The sequence below is a fragment of the Crocodylus siamensis genome, chromosome 3 (genome assembly GCF_052110815.1).
Source record: "Crocodylus siamensis isolate JL-2025a chromosome 3, ASM5211081v1, whole genome shotgun sequence".
NCBI classification, from domain to species: Eukaryota; Metazoa; Chordata; order Crocodylia; family Crocodylidae; genus Crocodylus; species Crocodylus siamensis.
In genome coordinates, this window is record NC_143397.1 from 211355191 (window position 1) to 211375594 (window position 20404).

At 43.1% G+C, this 20404-nt stretch overlaps 1 protein-coding gene across 1 annotated transcript; it reads left to right on the forward strand.

Annotated features, from left to right (window-relative positions):
* Positions 1 to 290: 290 nt before the first annotated feature.
* Positions 291 to 20140, forward strand: LOC149869413 (carbonic anhydrase 3-like). The gene is made up of 7 exons (XM_090040265.1): positions 291 to 405; positions 489 to 686; positions 9029 to 9147; positions 11528 to 11620; positions 13662 to 13727; positions 16007 to 16162; positions 17993 to 20140. Exons 1-7 carry the CDS (start codon positions 363 to 365, stop codon positions 18110 to 18112), a joined length of 795 nt encoding a protein of 264 aa, XP_089896391.1. The 5' UTR covers positions 291 to 362; the 3' UTR covers positions 18113 to 20140.
* The last annotated feature ends 264 nt before the right edge of the window (positions 20141 to 20404 follow it).

Sequence of the window (20404 nt, forward strand, 5' to 3'; positions counted from 1 at the left end):
GCTGGGAGTAGGGAGCAATGCATCTCCTTTAGTTTGTTTCTCTCTGGGGTCTCCTGGCAGAGCAGCCTGACTTGCCAGGACCCACCTCCCGTATCCACAACCCTCCACACGGTAAAGCACAGGAACATGAGGGGAAGCAGCCCCGCCGCCGGGCGAGCGTGGACTATCCGCCCCCGGCACAGGCTGCAGCTCGCTTGAACCCGCGCGCGGAGACGCCCTGGCGGCGACACCTGCGCCCATTTGAAGCGGGCGGGCTCGGGACCCGCCCCCACCCCCGCCCGGCCCCACCGCGGAGCTACAAAAGGGCGGGTGCGGGGGCTGGGGCAGTGTTGTGCCTGAGAGGGTCATCACCGCCCGAGGCTATGGCACAGCAGCCCTTCCCCTGGGGCTACGAGAGCCACAACGGTGAGCGCGGCTGGGGGCGGCAAAGTGCAGGGGGGGGCGCGGGGCGCTGCCGCGGGCGCTGACCGCCCCGTCCCGCCCCACAGGCCCGGCGCGCTGGCACGAGCAGTACCCGGTGGCCCGCGGCGAGCGGCAGTCCCCGGTGGAGATCCGCAGCGAGGAGGCGCAGCACGACCCCACGCTGCCGCCCTGGTTCGCCAGCTACGACCCGGGCGCGGCCAAGAGCATCCTCAACAACGGCCGCACCTGCCGCGTGGTCTTCGACGACACCTTCGACCGCTCAGGTCGGCCGGGGCCGGGGCATGAACCGCCGGGTATCGGTGCGGGGAGAGGGGCTGGGAGGGCGCAGGCCCGTGCTACACGCGCCACATCCATCCCACAATGCACTGGGCCCTTGCGCCGACAAGTGGAGGGGCCACGTCCTTTGCACATGGCGACCTAGCAAGTGGTGCAGGGCGCTGGCAGCACCCACCTTTGCCCTGTAGGCATCACTGGGCCAGGGTGACCCCAGCTGTAAGAGCCAGCCTGCTGCGGAGTGGGGCTCTAGTTCTTTCTGTCCAAAAAATACTTACCTGGCAGGGGAAATGCCATGAATCTGGGTCCAAGAAGGCAGTCTTCCTTAAGCACCTGGGGATAACTTCGTTTGGCATGGTTTAATACCTGCTGAGGTGTTTAGGCTTAATGCCCACTTCATGGAAATGAGAAGCTTCTGCCTAGCTTGTTCCTTGGGTCGTATGGCTGAGGGCAGGAGACATTTGGGGGGCATCCAAACCCCAAGCTTGGCCCTCCAAAAGACTCTGGAAATATCTGAAGACTCTGGTAGGGCCACTTACAGTTCAGGACTGACTTACAGATTTGGACTCAATTTGACTTGGAACACAAAACATTTCTCCTTTTTTTGTTTTTTTAAGTTAGTGCTGGAAACTGACCACTCCATAGCTGATCTGTATCCAACTTGAATCTGAATGTGTAGAAGGGCCCATATGGCACCCACACCCTGCTTTCTTATGCTTGAAGGCCACACTTTTCAGGCTTTGTAGGAGACAAGTGACTCAGCTAAAAGATCTCGTAGCGCGGCCAAGAGCATCCTCAACGGCCGCACCTGCCGCGTGGTCTTCGACACCTTTGACCACTCAGGTCAGCTGGGGTATGAATCGCCAGGTATTGGTGCCTTTATGGGAAGGCCTTTATGGGGGCAAAGCTTTGCTCATTCCTGCAAATGGGAATCCAACCTGTCTCATGCAAATGGGCCATGGAGCAGTGTCATTAGTCCTCACCCAAGTCTCCCTGGGACCTCTTCAGGTAAACAGCCTAAGGCAGCTCTGTGCAGAGGTACATGAGTGAATTGCTTAGCTGCCTTGCCATATGACTGTTGATTTTTATTGTCTTTTGGCTTGGAAGCTGGCACATGCTGCGGTAACTTGGGTGCCTCCTAATGTCACTGCCTTAAACTTTCTGCATACTTTCCAGTTCAGAACGGTTTCCTCTTTCCTCTCCTCCTAGCTTTTAGCTCTGTCCTGGCCAGCTTGTCTGGCTCCAAGCCATATGTAAAAGACTTGCATCAAGTTGGAATCACTTGCTGCTTTTTTTTTCCTTGGTGGAAGTCTGGCAGCAGCAGTAGCATTGGTAGATCACTTAAGCTAGCTGCTAGAAAACCTCTTTTGTCCAAGTTCACTAGCAGAACTTATTTGTCTGATAGTTCAACAGCAGAGAGAAGCTTTAAAATATGGTGAAGCTTTACATTGCTTTTGCTGAAACAGCCCAACATCTCCCCTCCTAGATCTTGTAGGTTACAAGCAGGATAGAAAACTGAAATAAGCTAGTCAGTGGGCTTAATTAAGACTGGACAATTATTTCCACATTCAGTTGGATCATTTCCAGCGTAGTTATGATATCCTACTGGAGCTAATTTTTTTAAGTTCTTCAATTCCTTGCTTTAGTTCATCTCTAATAGAAATTTTCTATTTGGATGTTGCTTCACTTCCACCACTGCAAAGAAAAGCCTAGTTTGTGGCAATCAGATTGCTGATTGATCGGATTGCTGTGTATTGATGTCTTTCTATTACAGATTGGGGGTGGCAGAGCCTGGATTCTCGATCAGTGCAGGTATTTTGTAATCCTCACTAGCAAAAGTTCCACCTCCACATGCAAGTTATCAGTCGGTTTTTTTTTTTTTGTTTCCTTTTTTTTTTTTAAGGAAACTCTGGGTGCTACTTGTTGTATCCTTGTTGTTTAATTCCTTCTTGCTGCTTGAGTTTCATGGTTGGCTGGTTGGTAGGGTCAGAAGGGACCTGAGCAGATCATCAAGTCCGACCCCCTGCCATGGCAGGAAAGGATGCTGTGCTCAAATGACCCTGGCTAGGTGATTTGTCTAGCCTTCCTTTTGAAGACCCCCAAGGTAGGGGTGAGCAACACTTCGCTTGGAAGTTAATTCCAGCTCCTAGCCGCCCTGACCATGAAGTAGCACCTCCTTCAGTGAGCACCTTTTATTTGCTCCTTGGTTCAGCAGGTAGACTGTTCTCCTTGGAAGCTGGAACTCATGCCTGACAACAGTGTAACTGCTTGATCTGAGCAGCTAGCAAAAATGTGAGGCTTCCTTAATTGTTAAAAAAAATTGATAATCAGATCTTCAATGTAATTCTGTTTGTTCACAAGCATGTGCAAGGTCCTACTTTTTTTTTTTAAAGCAACATGGGGGTTTGAAGAGACCTCAGAGGTCATCTGGCTCAACCCCCTGCTAAAATATCCTTGACCAGTGCATATCCAACCTCTGAAGAAAATGTCTCAACCTTTCTTGAACAAAGAAGGAATTGACAAATGTGAAACTTCTTTAAATCTCAAAGCAAGTTAAAAGCAGTACTTTTTTCTTTGGGACCATATTACATGGCTTGTTCAGGCTTTCTTCTCCATCTTACTGCTTCTCTGAGACAGTACAATATTGAGTCAAAGACCATTCTTCCAGAGCATTCAAATACTTGAACAGTCACCTGTTTCATGTTTGGAGATCTAATTTTTGCCTACATACTTCCATAAAAGAGCTTTATGGAAAGGTACAACTCTATTACATGTAGAGCAATACCCAGCAGCTTCCAACTTTATAACCATATCCAAAAAGTATAAAGGAAAACGGCTCTCTAGATGGTACTAATCTTGCAGTCCTTATTAGGCAAGACTTGATGTAGAGCCTGCCCCTCCCCCTGGTAGAATTTACCACAAATATTTTAGGTGTAAATGCATAAAGGAAACCTCAAATACCAAAGGAAAGAGCTGATAAACTTCATTTGAGATTTGTTAAAGAAACTTTGTACTATCAGTATTGCTAGTCTAATCACCCAAAAACCTTGTTTGGAACTGCACACATTGTTGAGTATGTAATGTCTCTTAAGGACTGTGCGTGCAGACAGTCTTACCTTTAAGAGACTTTACATACTTATTTTATATTTGAGAGAGCCCAGTACTAGAGGCTTTTAGCTTCAGTTTCCTTTTTTATGGCTGAAATTTTGCAGTAATACTGTGGGCTGTTTAAGCTTGAAATTTAATGACCAAACTCTCCTGAAACTACTTAATTATCTTTTTAAACAGGAAAAAATGGAAAATGTTGCAGCACTGTTCTGATTAAATACTTCATAGCTTCCACACTTTCAAAGCTGTTTTATTTTTGTGCACAGTTATACATATAGACTGGCAACAGCAGTTGGCCTTTCAATACTTTTATCATGCTAAGAATTTTCAAGACTGAAGGAATTTTTTGATTCGCTTCCCCTTTTTTTTTTTTTTTTTTAATTTAAATGTTTACTTCCTAGATACTGTTTGCTTTGCTTACCATTTGCTTGCTAATATGTTGCATGTCTTTCTTCCCCCCCCCCCCCCCCAAACCCCCTTGGGATTATTTTTGGTGGCATTTACACTGGCATTCTATTCTTGATAAGCTACTTCATTAAAGAAATGTAGCTGCAGTATGTTGAAAGACCTCACTAACTACTGCTTACCATGCCAACTATCTTTATTTCCTTGGGCTCCTACTTTGCTGTATCCACCTGGTGCTGTCTCTTCTCTCCTAAACTATTTAGGATAGTGTCCATCTCTGTTTTGTACAGTGCCTAATAAAGGGACTCATGTCTGTCTGCAGTCCTTGGACGCTAGCATCAGACCTGTTGTTTAACAGTATGCGTGGTCAGCCATAGAGTGAAAAAGCTTTTGCAATAGTGCAGTTTTGACCAGGTGTTCAAGTTATTTATTTATTGGGGAAAAAAATCAGCAACTGAAAGCTCAAAAGGCAGAGTATTCTATGCCTACTGCTCTGTTTGACTTATCAAATCTGTTTGCAATGCAGATTTGGCTTTAATTTCCCCCCCAGTGTAATAACAAAACCCCTGGGACAAGCCCCAATATTCTGCCTCTTAGTTGTTTGCTTGGGTTTTTTTGTTTGTTTTGGTTTTTTTCCCTTTTCTACTGTCATGGGTGTCCACTGTTTTGTGTCCCCTTTCTTCCCCCCCTCCCCCCCCCTTTTTAAGTTGGGGCAAGATTTTATGTAGTCATTCTTTTTGTAAAAATTAACACTTGCATTGATGGCACAAAATATACATGTTAACCAACTTTGTCACAAGTGAGCACTATAGCTTGTAAGCTATAGTAACAATAATATTTGCATTGCATTTGAACAATTGTGACCATATTCATATTTATGGCCCTTTCCAGCCACACACAACTAGTATGTGATGGAAAGATTTAAAGACCATGCAATATATTGCAAACAATATGCAAAAAGTATGTTTCTTGCACCTTTTTTAGTGCGCAACTTGTTTTGTCCCATCAAATGTTAAAAATATTTTTGGCAATGAACTTTTAAATAAAAACAAATAATAAAAAAAACCAAACACCTCAGCTGTTTGGAGAGTTGCTCAGTAGGTTTTTGGACAAAGATGCACCCCCCCCAGATATCCCAAATGCAAATTTGCCTACCAGTTGTACTTACCAGTTGTACTTCCCACCCTTCTGCCATTGACGTCCTGATGGCTACAGGATAGGAGTTTGAGGATTCACAGTTCAGACGCATTCCCTGCAAGTTGTCTTCAGTTGCCTCACCGAAGCACTCATTGGCAACTTGTTTATTTTTGGAAGTAGCCTGTACAAAAGCTATTTGTATTAAAATTCTGCTATTAAATGCTTAGGCCAGCACTTCCTCTGACATGCAGGTTTACCAACTTGTGATGAACAAGTGGACATGCTGGGTTCTGTGGCCTTGAAAATAGTAAAGAATAATTAAGTTTCAGCCCTGATAGGTTTGCTTTTGCAGTTAACCTAAATTTAAACACAGGATCTTATTTTAATCTAATCTCCCTCAAACTTTTTACTCTGTTACCAACCCTGCCCCCCGCTATTAAAAAAAACAAAAACAAAACTTGCATTAACAAACCAGTACAGTGTTGTCCCCATAGTATACAGGGAGGCAGCTAGAAAACTCTTTTAAGTAACTTTCCAACTTTTGCTATTGATTGCTCTTGCAAGTAAATGAACAAGATGCCTAAATAGCATTGAAGATCTGGGTCTTAACCTCTGTCTCAACTTCCCTGCGTGTAAATATGAAATGGCGATATGTTGATAGCTCCCGATGAAAGACTTTCTAAAACTGAAAATTTATTTGTGATGATTTATTTATGTATTACAAAAGTCAGTAAGAGTTATGAGAATTGCACAGCTGAAACCAGCACAATGTTTGCTTATGTACCCCAATGACTAGGATGTATGCCAACTAGTAAGCCTTCCCTCTGTAGTTAGCACATCCTTTAATCCCTAGGTAATCTAGTATGCATGATATCAAGTGTTAATTGAGACCAACAGTGTTTAGGCACAGGAGGATTTAAGAATTGTATCAATGTTAACTTTGAACTTACAAGCTATTGTTGGAGGTCAAAACTTTTATTCCAAGTCTTTTGGGGCCGCAGTCATGGAGCGTGTTTATCGGCTTTCTGTCTCAGGAGGGATGGGTATTAGTCTTGCTTTCAGTCATGAATGAGCATGAATTTGGAGTTTATCCAGTACTGGGCCCCTTTTTGAGCAGATACCAAACTTACAACACAGCATGCCTGTTAGTACACCCCAATACCAACTTAAAGTAACAAATCTAAAGAAGCTTAGTCCCTTCCCAAACTCATTTCTCAGAGGTTTTTTTTTTCTTTGAACCTTTCTTGAAGACAAGAAAACTACATTTACACTATGAATTATGCAAAATTCTGCTGAAAACTTTGGAAATGTGCTTGGGCAGTTGTTAGGTGGGATGACTTGAAACGGGTCTCATTTTAGTTGTTTGGATTTTTGGGGGGGGTTGTTTTGTGTTGTTTTTTCTTTTTCAGAATTAATCAAGTGACAAACTGTAACCTCATAACTATATATTTTCCCATTATTTTATTGGAAAATAACTGCCAATCAGGATTGTACATCACTCCCTTCCAGGTCCGTAGAATGCCTGCAGACTCAAGACTGGAGGCTGCTCTAAGCTCTTTTGAGTCCTTGGTTTCTGAGGGCTTCAGAGTAGCTGCCAGGAATGAGCCTGGAATAGCTTTGCTAGTGAACGTCTGGGGCTTGTGTGTGTCAGTGGACTTGGTAGGTGGGATGTACCCAGCTCTACCCTTTCTGGCACCAGCTGCTACAGTGGTCTACATTTCAATAAGTACCTCTTCCATGTTCCGTCCCTTTCATGGACCTGTACTCTGAAGACTATTTTTGTATATCATCCAGTGACTCTCATATAAAATGCATAAATAGCCTTCAGAGCAAGGCCTGGAACCAAGTCTCCCTTTTCTATATAAGTGCTCAGATTGCTAATCTAGCATTTCTCTCTCACTACTGTTTGAGATTCATTGGACTGCAGAATTCTTATTGCACGTTAGAACAGTTTCAACTGGAGGGTGGAAACTGTCTGCTTTGTTCCATGCATGTCACCTATGCTGGTGGGGAGAGCAGTCCCCTGACAGTAGGATAAAGTGGGTTTTAATTGCCTAAAGGTGAGGAGAGAATTGCTCCAACTGCTGTGTAACAGTATGCTGACAGCACCACCACTATCTCTTTTAAAAAGAGAAGTTAGCCAGGCTTCCCTTTAGGAATACATTACAGAATGAGCTGTGGGAAAGGGTTCTGGGTGCTAGCCTTGGTATAATAGCAGCCTGGGGCTGGTGCTCACTCCCTATCAGTGGGCTGTATCTGGCCTCTATGCCTGATCCAGCATGTGGGGTGGGGCATGATCCAGCTGTATGTTTTGGGGAGAGGGTCAGGCAGCAGCCCAGCCTGGCTCTAATCTGGGCCTTTGAGGGGGAAGGGTCATGGGCTGAGCCCACAAGGGGGAAAGGAGTATGGCCAAGCCCAATTCTGCTGGGGGAGGGGAAGAGGTGTGGCCTGGCCCTGTGTGGCAGCGAGACAGGAAAGCAAAGCAGTGACAACTAAGCTGCTACCTGTCACCAAGTTTCCTGACCCTTGGGGAGCTCTGCAAGATTGGATGCCATGCTGTACAGTCTTTGTGTCAGAGTTTGAGCACATCTGATCTAAGGTATGGGACTGAGCTCCTGAGGGATGGGATTTAAGGCGCCCCAGCCCCTGCAAAGTATTTTTTTTTGGGCAGGTTCCTGCCTCCCTGTGCTGGCTGTTGTGAATCTGAGACAGTACCTCTTTCCCAGGCACTCTACAGGGATTTTTAGGTGACTAGTTTAGGACTGGAATCTCCTGCCGTGGCCAGGTACTTAAAAGGTAGGTGTGGCAACATTCAACAGTGCCATGTCTTGGTGGCTTTGGCCTTTAAGCTGCAAGCCCTAACCCAAAACAAAATAAATATCCCTGTTTATGAACTGTGTTTTTAAGCCATATTTTCCTACCTGAACTTGGTCTTTGAATACTTGTTCTGGACTCTTTATAGTTGATCCTTGGGAGTTCATTACCCCACAACCTAGGAAACCCATCTTGTAAGAACATAAATCTTAAAACTGATGATAGCCTGAAAGAGATGCATTTAGCCGTTAGAGTTACTGCTTATATTGTCATGACATGGACTTTTTGGTGGTTTCTGATTTATGCCATGCTGCCAACAAAATGGAAAAATCCTTTCCTCTTTTTGGGAGGATTAGAATTCTGTTTATGGATTACAGGTGCTCTTAGTTTTTTGTTGTTTTTTTTTCTTAGTACCTCATTAAAAATAATTTTAGAGAAGTTATCCTCTTTTGGATGAGAAGTATTTTGGCATGAGGCTAGACAGGTTTCCCTTGTGCCAGATGCTTTTTAAAAAATGGTGATGGCAGAGGTGTAAAACAGGATTTCTTGCCTTGATGGATACTACTGGCATTGCTTACAAATAGCCTGCAGTATCACATGTCTGAGAGGACACACACACAGAAACAGACTTCTTTCCATACCCCTTCTGGCTCTGCCCAGATCCAAACATGTAATTCTTACCTATAATGTTGCCAGGCCCACCTGTGAGATGGTGGATATTTTTTTTATAATGGAATTGTTAAGGAGTGCTTATTGACACACTTGCTTATTGTTCTCGTAAGGCTTGGGCCCTTTCAGACAAAGGTGTGTAACCACTATGCAGTAGAGCTTCTTATAAAAAGTCTGATGTTGATATTCTCAATTGCAGTGCTGAGAGGTGGGCCAGTCCAAGGAGCCTACAGGCTACGCCAACTTCATTTTCACTGGGGTTCTTCTGATGATCATGGCTCAGAGCATATTATTGATGGAGTGAAACATGCAGCAGAGGTAGGATCTTTTTATTTTCCTCTACTTCTCCCCACCCCATCCCTCATTAACCAATGGACCTAACTGAAGTTTTGATAGTGGCATGCAGCTGGGAAAAATGAATAATTTTAATCTCAGAAGTATTTTATTTCTGTTTGTTGAATGACTGTCTAATAGTTGTTTAATGAAACCTGTTACTTCTGTGTATATCAAATGTAAATCATTTGTCCCCAGATATGTTTGTACAAACAAAATGCAACAATAGCAATATCACAACTTCTTTAAATGCACCCTAGCCTGAAAAATCATCAATGCTTCAAGATTTTGCTCACTGTTTTTTTTAGAAAACACAGTTGTTATCAGTGTTCCTTTTTTTTTTTTTTTTCCAGATGTGTAAAATGATCTACTTATATTGGTTTAACTGGCTATTAGAATCCTTCAGATTTGCCATTTCAAGAAATGGTTTGTTTTAATATGAATGTGCCAAAGTACTCTAGGGCCAAACTCCTTGAATTAATTGGGTTTGATTCAATGTTTGTATGGTTAAGTTACCAGTTAATTGGCATTGGAACACATTCCATTTTCTTTCTTTATCTGCTGGTAGAACAGTTTGGGCCTTGTGCTTCCCTGTCATGGAAATACTACTTTTATTTTACTTTGTATGAAGGGTATGTAGTGGTATGTCAGTGTTCTGACTTTGCAACCACAAAGGCAGAACTATCTGCCTCTCTCATGCAAAGAAAATGTTGGACAGAATGTATTTCATCATGGACTAGCCCAAAATCGTGTGAATGGTGCTATGAGTGACTTTTTTTCCTTTGTGGATTCCATGCTTAGTAGCATCAGCCATGTGTGCATGCACATGTACCCCTTCTTATTTGTAAGTGGAGGATGTGGATTGCTTTTGGTTTCTACCAAGCAAAGGCTTAGCTAGTGTGGAATTTGAGACTGTGGACAGCACCCAGAATAGCTCCTTAAGCTTCCACTTAAATTTTTAAGCACTGGAATAGTTAAGTGTCTGGCCCCAAGATGGCAATCCAAATAGGCTGTATTGGGTGCCTAGGCTCTCAGTGTTAGCAAAGGGAAGTGGTTCATAATCTTTCTTAAGGGTAGATGTCTGAACATCTCTAAAGGTAACTGATTGCACCTAGAAATGGGCAACACTAAGCACAGAAATGTCTGCTTAGCCATGCTTCTCCAGAGTTTAGGAATCTGGCCACGGGGTGCATGTTAAGCACATAACTTGACTTTGAGTCAGTCCTTTGTATAAATGGATGCAAATCTACACTTTTTTTTTTTCTCACTTCCTGGGAGAGTGCTCTAGCCACAGGGTTACACAGTTGGCTAGCTGAGAACCCCATTCTGACCAAGAAATTGAGCCAGTGCATTGACAAGAATGCAAGAGTCCTAGAAGAACAAGCAGTATGGGGCCCAATGATTAGGACACTCCTCTGGGAAGAGGGAATCTTGGATCCCTGTGCTGTTTTGTCATTTTCATTAGAAAGTCAGAACTAGAAATAAACACTAGTGAAATATTCTATTCATCAGGGTGTCACACTCCTCAGGCCCTATGCACTGAATGAATAGCATGGGCTAATTGGGGACTGTAGACCTGCATGCTAGATTATGCATATGTAGCATCTTCCTTGGAAGAGCAGCACGTGACCTGGACTGGCCCTGCATGCTGCACATGGGGCCAGTACAGCACAGGCCTTGTGCAGCATGCAGGCTTATTCAGAGACCTACACGTAGTGCCTCAGGTCAGATAATAATAAAGTTCTTCAGGCCATATCTTTGACACCCTGTTACATATTTTGACATTCCAGAGTGGTGGTGGTGGTTTTCTCAGCTATACAAAGAGAAGTGGGTCTAGAGTGCCTCTAGAAGAAGAAATAAAAATGTATTGAAAGATGTCCTGAAAGTAAAATAGTGATTTATTTTATTGAATTTTTATTTATTTTTATTTTTGGAGCTCTGTTTTTCTACTGCTTCATTGTAGGGAGGTGAATAAAGAGCTGCACCACAGTAATTTTATAAAGCACCCCTTAATCAGGAGGCTTTTGCTGAAAAATTCAACCCTGAAAATCTGGTTGAGACTAAATGCATCAATGGGTAATTCCAACAGTGCATGATGCATGTATAACATTCTTTTTACATTATCTGACTGACTTGAAGCAAGCTTTCTGTTTTGCCAATCTCCATGTTTTTGAATGCAGCCAAATGACTGACAAATAGTTGCATGAAGCACAAGGAGGAATTGTAGAAGGGATAGGATATACTTTTATATATGTTTATGCCAAGTCCTGCACTCTCCATATATTCAAATTTCAGTCAAATGCTTGAGGAAAGCAGGATCGTCATTGACAGCATTAATAAAATTCAGCTTCCTTTTGGTCCTCAGCTTCACATGGTGCACTGGAATCCAAAACATGGTAACTTTGCTGGAGCTTTGAAACAACGTGATGGAGTAGCTGTGGTTGGCATTTTTCTGCAAGTAAGTTTTATTCTTGGTAGTATTATACTTTGCTTTTATTATTTTGCAAATGTAGGGAAAATTGTATGTTGCATCACATTGGGAAGACATTTAGAATGGTGCATAGACTGAGGGTTTTTATGAGGTTTGGGCTTATTTTATAACTTAACGCACATACGCCCTTAGCACTTTGAGCCTAATCCCCGGCTCTCTTTTAACAGGCTTGAACAAGTCATACATGCTGCATTGGCACCATAGACGTTGGCTTGTGATATGAACTGAGGGAGCACTTCCTCCTGCTTAAGTGCAGCGTCAATGATGCATCTGCCCAGGAGCAGTCAGCTTTGCTTTGTTACTTGCTGACTGACTTGTATGTCAGGAAGCTGCCTTAAACTTCCCTGGAGGCTAAAACTTGCCAATAAGCAGCATGCAACACTGTCCACACCTTTTGCATGGACACTTTTGATAGAACTGATGGATGTATGCTATTCATGGTGAGAGGCTATTGACCCCAGAAGGGTCACTCTTTCCACCGTTCATGGCAGCTTATCCCATAGCCACCAGTATTCACGTAGCTTCTTATCATTTTTTTTTTATTTTTTTTTAACTCTTCCTTGATAGGATAGGCAGTGCTTTTATCATTAATATCAATTAATTAGGCCTCATCTTTAAACTTTTATATTGGGGATCATCATCAAAACCTTCTCGTTGTTGACATAAAAGGTTCTGTTCAAGCCATTGTAGAGATGGGTTTTGGATTTGACCCAAGTTCAAACTTCTCCCAATCTGAAACTTGATCCAAGGTTTAGTTCATGTAGTCCTTTATGTTAATAGACAAACAGCAAAACTGTATTTGATTGTCTAATATCAATAAGATATTGGAGGAATTTGGTAAGCAGTTTGGTGCAAGTCCATCAGAATAAGAAAACTTCTATAGTTGATTTTATTAACTTTCCTTTCTTATGTTTTTTTGTGCCCTTCTAATAAGAACAAGGTATCAAGAGTGTTGGCTGTTTTAAATGGCGTCTGATCTTATTTCATCTGCTAAAGCTTCTGGAAAAAGCACCTTAAGTGTCGCACTTCAGCAGCCTACTTGCTGAGATACTTTTGAATATTGACCTGCCAAATTCTGGTGCGTTTGGGAGAAGAAACCTAGGGCGCTATAGTCTTTTCTTTTGCCAAGCTTCATTGGTTCCTTTTATATAAGGATTGTAAGAGGAAGGTTTGGATGAACTGGCTTCATAAACATACAAAAAGGGCTATGTGATATGAGTGCCTGTAATAGCACAGTACTGGAGTTGATGACCCTGGAGGTCTTATTTATGCTATGACAGTGCACTATTTCATCTTGCTTTTCTAGACACTGCTGCCCAAGCCTTCCTGTGAATTGTTATCCTTCTGAAACACAGAATCCCATGGTTATAGTATTTATTTGCTCTTTGTCATTATCCACTTATTTGGGGGGGGGGGAAATGTCCTTGAACCATTGTTGGCCTCCCAAAATGCCATGGCAGAATCAAATAATTAAGGATAGGATCCTGCCAGATGGACTGCCAAGAGTTGGGCACCCAAGGCTTTCTTGCTGCTTTTAGACTTTGCAGTGGCTCCCCATGTGGTGTGCGGTCATTTGCTCCACTACCCTTAAGGGTGCTATGCAGGACCACTTTGCTGTGGTATGGTGTTAGCAGAGCAAATGACCCTGTGCATTTCTTTAAGAGTGGCAAAACAGAAGAGCCCGTATTATTTGGCTTTAGGTACTGGCCATAATAGCTTTCCTATAGAACCCATACACAGGGTATGGCATTAATGACCCTGCATGATGACTTGTATGATCCAACTGAGACTTTTATGATTTTGGTGTGGGCAGAAGGAGGTCAACCTATAATACAAGACCATAGTTGAGATATTCCCTCTATCCTAGAAACATTTTGTTTCGTATGAGATTTCGGAGAATGTTGACAGCTAAACCAGTTAAAGGGATGTGTCCAGTTCATTTGTACATCTGAGAGATGAAGAAAAATAATCTGGCATAACTACATTCTTGTGCTTTCTGTATTTACAGATAGGGAATACTCCCAAACCAGAGATGAAGAGAATTCTTGAAGAAATAGATAAAATTAAGACAAAGGTAACAACAATAAATGGTTTTACAGTAGGTTTAACTGGATAATAGCAGAACTATATCGGAAGCAGGATTCAGTTGTCTAGCTGCTTTGCACTGTTGCAACAATGTGTAAGCAGCTAGAACATTCTGAGGAACGTGGACTGGAGTCTCTTCTCCAAGTGGATACTCTTTTCATGACAGCTTTGGATTCATTGGCTGTCAGGTTGCCAGTGTTGAAATTACCCTCTGACCTACAATCTAGGGAGCAAAAGCAGATTGGGGGGGAGGGGAGACAAGCTGCTTAAACAAAAGGGTAATATTGGCATAACAAATGCATGCAAGTCACCCATGAAATAAATTTAGCTTGAAACTTAGAAGACTTCTAGCCATCAGATCAGTGGGTTCCTTTGGAACAATCTCCCAGTAATAATACTAATACTGGGGGCAACCAATCTAACCAGTTTTAAGATGGAGTTTCATTATGAAAAGGAGCAGCTGGAGACTTCCAGCTCTTTTATATCAGCACAAATGTCATTGCCATCTGTAGGTTAGTGTTTTTCAGACCATTTCATTGTCTAAGAAACTAGCTCCATTCCCACTAGAGGCAGAACTCCTATGGCAGGGGGTTTGTAGAAATGTTACAGTATCAGGCTTTTTTCATAGTAGAATGAAATACTCCCTGGATGTTTGCCTAAACTAGTAGTCCATGACCAACTTCAGGATCCTTTCTATTCTATGCTAATAGAATTCACACTTCACTGTACATATGATATTAACCATGTCACTCACTCTGTCTAGACATGCAATTTTTTTCACCCCCTCTTCTCTTCCCCGCCCCCTCCCCCACAAACATTATTCTATTATGATGTGGCATCTGAAGCATTGCTTTAGCTATTGGATGTTATACTTTTTTTAGTTCATATTAAAACAAACCCCTCAATTTTTGGATAGTGGAATCTAGTCACTTCTACATCACAAATGGAAACTTGGGTTGTAGCTCTTCTGAAAGAAACCATTCGAGACGAGCAGAGAAAGATTTGATCTTGACCTGAGAAAATAAAATGAGATGCTATATAACAATGATTTTGAAAAAAGGGAACTGATGGAAGTGATATCTGTTGCATGGTAGGTCCCTTGAAAGCACTCCACAGCTGTGCCTTAACGGAAGTGTTTGGTTGCAGAGTGCTTTTAAAAAGTGACTGATCACATGACACACAAACCATCATCTAGTGCTCCTTCATTAATTTTTGTCCCTGTGCACAAGTAGGGCTGGACTGATGCTGTGGAGCTCTGGCCCCAGGGCTGTCTGCAGGATGAGATTGGGAGAAGGGAGGGGAGGGGAGGGGAGGGAGCTCTGGTCTGAGGTTTTCCCAACCAGTGCAGGAGGGGGTTGACTGGAGCCCCCCACCCTCCAGCACAGGCTGGGCAAACCCCAAACTGGAGCCCCATCCCATCCTGAAGCTAGCACTGGAGTTGGGAAGGTAGAGGCAGCAGGACTAGTAGAGAGAGGTTACAGACATGCAGCTTCTCCTAGATTGTCTTCAAAATGGATCTCAATTTCCCCCACCCCAACAGCGAACATTTATGGGTCTGGTGTGGGGTGTGGGGGGGAGAAGTTGCTGTAACTCATGGTACTTTGTGAAGTGCCATGAGTTAATGGGGAGCTGCATGTTTGTGAGCAAACAGCTGCGAGTGATGTAGTGATAGGATAGGTTAGTGCAGGGCTATCCAACTTTTATAAGTGGCTGGCTGTCTGTACAGCACTGCACTGTGGTCCCTGCCTCCATCCCCACCCCCCCATGCTGCATGTCATCTCTCCCCCACCCCACTCCTCACCATGCTGGTGCATCTGTACTGTACAGAGTCCCAGGTCCTCAATGCTCCCATGCCTATGCCACCCCACCTTGTGCCCAGGGGCAGAAGACAGAAGCTGTCAAAGGAGGAGAGCCTGGAAACTTGGGCACCACTACCCTGACTGCTGACACTGCCCAGATTCTCTTCATTAAAAACATGGCTTTGATAATCATGGGGGGAGAGGGGGGAAATAGTTCTTAAGGCAATGACTGTTCCAGGTTGCCCAGTAGCTCAGTGGTTAGGGCACATCACTAAAATGTGCCAGCTGAACCAAGAAACATCATTTATTTTCATAGCTACAATTACAGAGAAGTTGTGTGACAGCAGATGGAGACATTCACCTTGTATATGGATGTTTATTTCTTTTTCTTTGGTAACTTGACTCCCCATTTGAGAAGGATTGGGATCTCCATTGGTTGCTGAAAAGACTTCTATCTTCTCTCTTTAAGGGGAAAGAAGCTCCTTTCCATCATTTTGATCCATCAATCCTTTTCCCCAAGTCTCGGGACTACTGGACCTATGAGGGCTCCTTCACTACACCGCCTTGTGAAGAGTGTATCACCTGGGTTCTTCTAAGGGAGCCTGTTGTTGTCAGCCCAGACCAGGTAAACTGAAGCTAGAGATTCACTCACTTCCATGACGTAAGCAGATGATGTACATAACACATTCTGACTTCTCTTCCAGTAAGGAAAAGGTCCATTAGAGCTGTATGGAGTACTGCACGAGTCAACTCTGAGTTAAAATAGAGTGGTGGGGGTGGGAACTTTGACTGAGCCCTTCTGTTGAAAACCTTATTGATTGGCTTGATAAGAGCATGACTGGGACTCCAAAAGTGCTGTATAGGACTTCAGTCTTCTATGGGCACAGTATCACATGCATCCACTTTGCTCACATGCCCCAGTTCCATCTTTCTCTGACTTGAATGGGTGGCATCAAAAATGGTAACCCTGAGCTGCCTCTGAGAACTCTTGGTTCCAGTTTCTGGCTTCCCAGACCATGTTGGTAGGAAAAATCAGGTTGCCTAGAGGCCAGGGAGCTCCATATTGAGTGAAGGTAAATAGTTTGGGAGTAGGGTATCACAGGGTGCCAGGGGATGACCAAGGAATGAAGGTTAGGGTTTTGATGGCATAGCAGTGTGGTGGGGAATAAGTACAGGCTGAGGAATCAGATGGATGGGATTTCCACCTCAAAGAAGGGTGCTAGCTCCTTTTTTGCCTTGTTCCCCGATTTGTTGGTAAGGATGGTCCTGGAGATGGCTCAGATGCATTATTTCACATAGGCCTTACAAAACAGAAAGCTGCCTCAAATAACAAGAGATACTGAAGATGCATCTAGGCTTCTGTGAGTTAGTAGCCTAGGCAGATGAGGTTCCTTGGGTAAATCTGGTATCTTTTAGACCAATTCAAATAGTTGGAAAAATTCTTCCTTTCAAACTTTTGGGTACAAATACCCTTAGTCTGCCTATGTCCTTAAACCAACAAGGCTACAACCTATACCCAGCCACTAGCCTAGATACTTCTGCAGTAAGATCAGTTGATGGAATTAGGAGCATGTGAAAAAAGCTTAAACTCTTTCTTTTCTAAAGAGGATGTTCCCCAGGCTATTTTTGTGAGGCTCTTTTTCCATGTTGGACTAAACCCAAACTTTGGAAATTTGAAATGCTCTCTAAAATTGCATGCTGGCCACAAGGGTCTTTGGTTCTCTAAATCTTACAAAACAAATTCATCCTCCAGAAGCCCCTGCAAGAGCCTCAATGCAGAAACTAATTGACTATGCTAAATCCTGGTTAAATGTATTGAGATACAAGGCCAGAATTACCTACCCCATCTAGTCAAGTGGCTACCTCTTTATGCCCCTTGGACAGATCTTGCACAAACTGGAACCAGTCTGTAGCCAATTCCACAATGGCACTTCATCCCTTCACTGGAATGGTTAGTAAAAATGATTGGGTTAATCAGTAATTCAGATTAATAATCCAGTTGATGCACACTTTATTGCTAATTGTGCAAGCATGATATTTGCACAACTAGTGCCATCCTATATACACTGTCCTCTACCTCTTTCATGGTGGGTAGTGTCATGGCAGATGGCTTGCCTGTGAAGCACCAGAGTTGCACAAGACATGATCATCCTATGTGCATTGTAAAGACTTTATGAGGGTTATGAGTATCCCAAAGAAGCAGCCAGAAACAGTATCTTCTGCTAAGTGACTTGCCATATGTAGCCAAGGTTCTTTAGGTGAATCTGATATCTTTTTATTAGACCAAATTAAAGTTCCACAAGGGCTTCTCAAGCTGTGAGGCTTCAGCTCTATTCTCCTATGACTTTCCTAGGAAAACTCTTCCCTAATCCCCAGGTTGAGGCATCATGCTCTGGATTTGCCCCAAGTATGTTCCATGTTTCCATGCAAACCTTTTTATTTTGGGTCTTTGTAGATGGCAAAGCTGCGGAGCCTTTCCATGAATGCTGAGAATGAACCTTTTTGTCCCCTGGTGGATAACTGGCGTCCTCCACAGCCTCTGAAGGGCAGGGTCGTGAGAGCCTCCTTCAAATAGAAACATCCAATTTCTGCAGAAGTTTGAGTGAGAAAATCCCCAGATGCCAAAGCCTAGCTAGTATTGTGTCCTCTGCTCCCCCCCCACAGGCACTAGTTGACAATAGTTTCCCCATGCAGAAGCACGGGCTGTATATAGAATGATGACTTATTCAGGGGAGGAGCACTGTTAGTTTAGGAAAAGGCAGCAACAGTGGATCAATGGCTTGCAAACAGTAAAACATCTTTCAGGGCATTTTTATTTTTTTTTGCAGTCATCCTTTTCCTGATGCTCCTTACCTGCTTGTAATGTGACAAACACATGCCACTTCCCTCTTCCTCTGGACCTCACTTATACCTTAATATTAGACTGGCAAAGTACTAAAGCCTGGATGTGCAGTCAGGTGGATTCATCACCCCCAGGTCTGGGGGCAAAGCAAGGATAGAGTGCTGCCTGGATTTGAAAAGATGCCTTGCTGCCATTTCTGCATCGTCTCTATCTCTCTTGCCTTGCTGCTGCTGCTTCTGCCAAATCTATTACTTTTTCTTGTCTTGCTACTGCTGCTATTCCACTTCCCACCACCCTGGTCTAGTGATTTAAAATTCTACTGCTCTGCCTTCTTGCTGCTGCTGCTTCTGTATAGCCTCAGCACCACACAGTTTCCAAGTACAATGCAGAGTCCAAATTTTTGAGACTCCACTAAAGTGGCAGCTTTTAGTAATTTTTGAATAATAGATATTTAACTGCTTGGGAGGAACTTTCCTATTGATGTCACTGTCATTTATCATCCTCACTGCTGTTTCCAAGATCAGGTCTGAAGTTCTGCCCATTTATTGGCAATTTTGATTTTAATAGTGTTTGGATGATGAGAGACTCAATGGGATCTTCTGAGCTTTATCATGACACTCCCCATTTGGGTCTTTTGTTAGGGATACAGAGTGTTCAAATGGCATGTAGATAAACAGCTGTTTATTAAATAGGAGCACTTGCCTCTTGACTCTTTCCAGCAATTTGGCATGGGTATGGTTCCACAGGGCAAGCGGAGTACAAATCTGCTACCTCTAGTCATGCAGGAAGGATAACTTTGAGGCACAGGGGGGGAAAGCCAAGACTTCAAACTTAATTTATAGCCCAAATGTACAAAACTGATCACCCTGGAGGTGTTGGTATTGCCTATGCAAATGAAATCTGCTTATCCTCCCTCCCTCCACTTTATTGACAGATATCAAAGAGGGTGCCTTCAGTCAAGTTTTGCTATGGTAGTGTGCCTGATATTTTGGACAAAAAAAAAGGGGGGGGGGAAAGGTCTGGTTACAAATAAGCAGAAATAAGCTTCCTCCATTATCCTTATGTTCTTCACCAGACTTCCAACCAACAGAACTGAGTTGTTGAATTTTATTATAGACTAAATCCTGCTCTTGGGTATACCACTAGAATCCCAGGAATCCTGGATATAACTGAAGGCAGATTTGTGCTGTTCCATTTATCAGTGTCCTTTCCACATGTCTATAATCAAACTAATAATTAAGCAAGGAATTTTAATGGCCCAGATATATTTAAGTTGAAAGACTTATGCTGAAAAGTGGAAACTAAGGTGTTTAAATAAGGAGTGTGGAATTGTGGAGGGTTCTTCCTTCCAATTGTTTTAACAACAATCAACTTTGTCCTGGCAACTGGATGAACCCTTCAGTTGCTGTACTAAATTGAAATAAGGCAAATTTTGTGAAACCCTAAGCTTTCTTTAGTTTCCTGAATCCCTGCTTCTCCTTTAATGAATGAAAATGGCTTTAACATGAGAGTTGTCTGAGCTAACTTTTCTACTGCAACACGTCTTACATGGCAAAGCCAAATTCTGTCCTCATATGTAGATACAGTGTCACCTGAGCTTTGTATGCAAGTGTTGAGATCAGAACTTGATTCTTATTCTATAAATGCAATTGACTGTATTCTCATCTCTTGTTTGTTCAAGCAGTAAAATAAGACTATGTGTTTGCACTTAAAGTAAGAGCATATCCAGCTTAAGAGAACCAATAAATACTCATAGAAATGGTGGTCTTGTCTTTATTTCTAATGGTGGGAGACTGAAAAGTGATAGGACAAGAATTCTGTGCACAGATTTTTTGTGACGACCTTTGTTGCACAGTAATTTTGGGCTACTTCTGGAGCTCTTAATCCCTGGATTTGTACAGATTTAACACCTTTTTAGAGTGGTTCCCAGCACTTGGTATGTGGTTCAAAGTTAATGTCACTCCAGGGCAGGATCATCTCTAATCTGTGCTACCCAGCTCCTGTTTCATTAAGGTGTGACTACTC

Bases quoted from the DNA above. Each gene is read 5' to 3' on its own strand.
- LOC149869413 (XM_090040265.1), top strand. From the start codon at position 363: ATGGCACAGCAGCCCTTCCCCTGGGGCTACGAGAGCCACAACG. The intron at 406-488 runs GTGAGCGCGGCT...CCCGCCCCACAG, and splicing joins GGGCTACGAGAGCCACAACG to GCCCGGCGCGCTGGCACGAG. The intron at 13,728-16,006 runs GTAACAACAATA...TCTCTCTTTAAG, and splicing joins TAGATAAAATTAAGACAAAG to GGGAAAGAAGCTCCTTTCCA.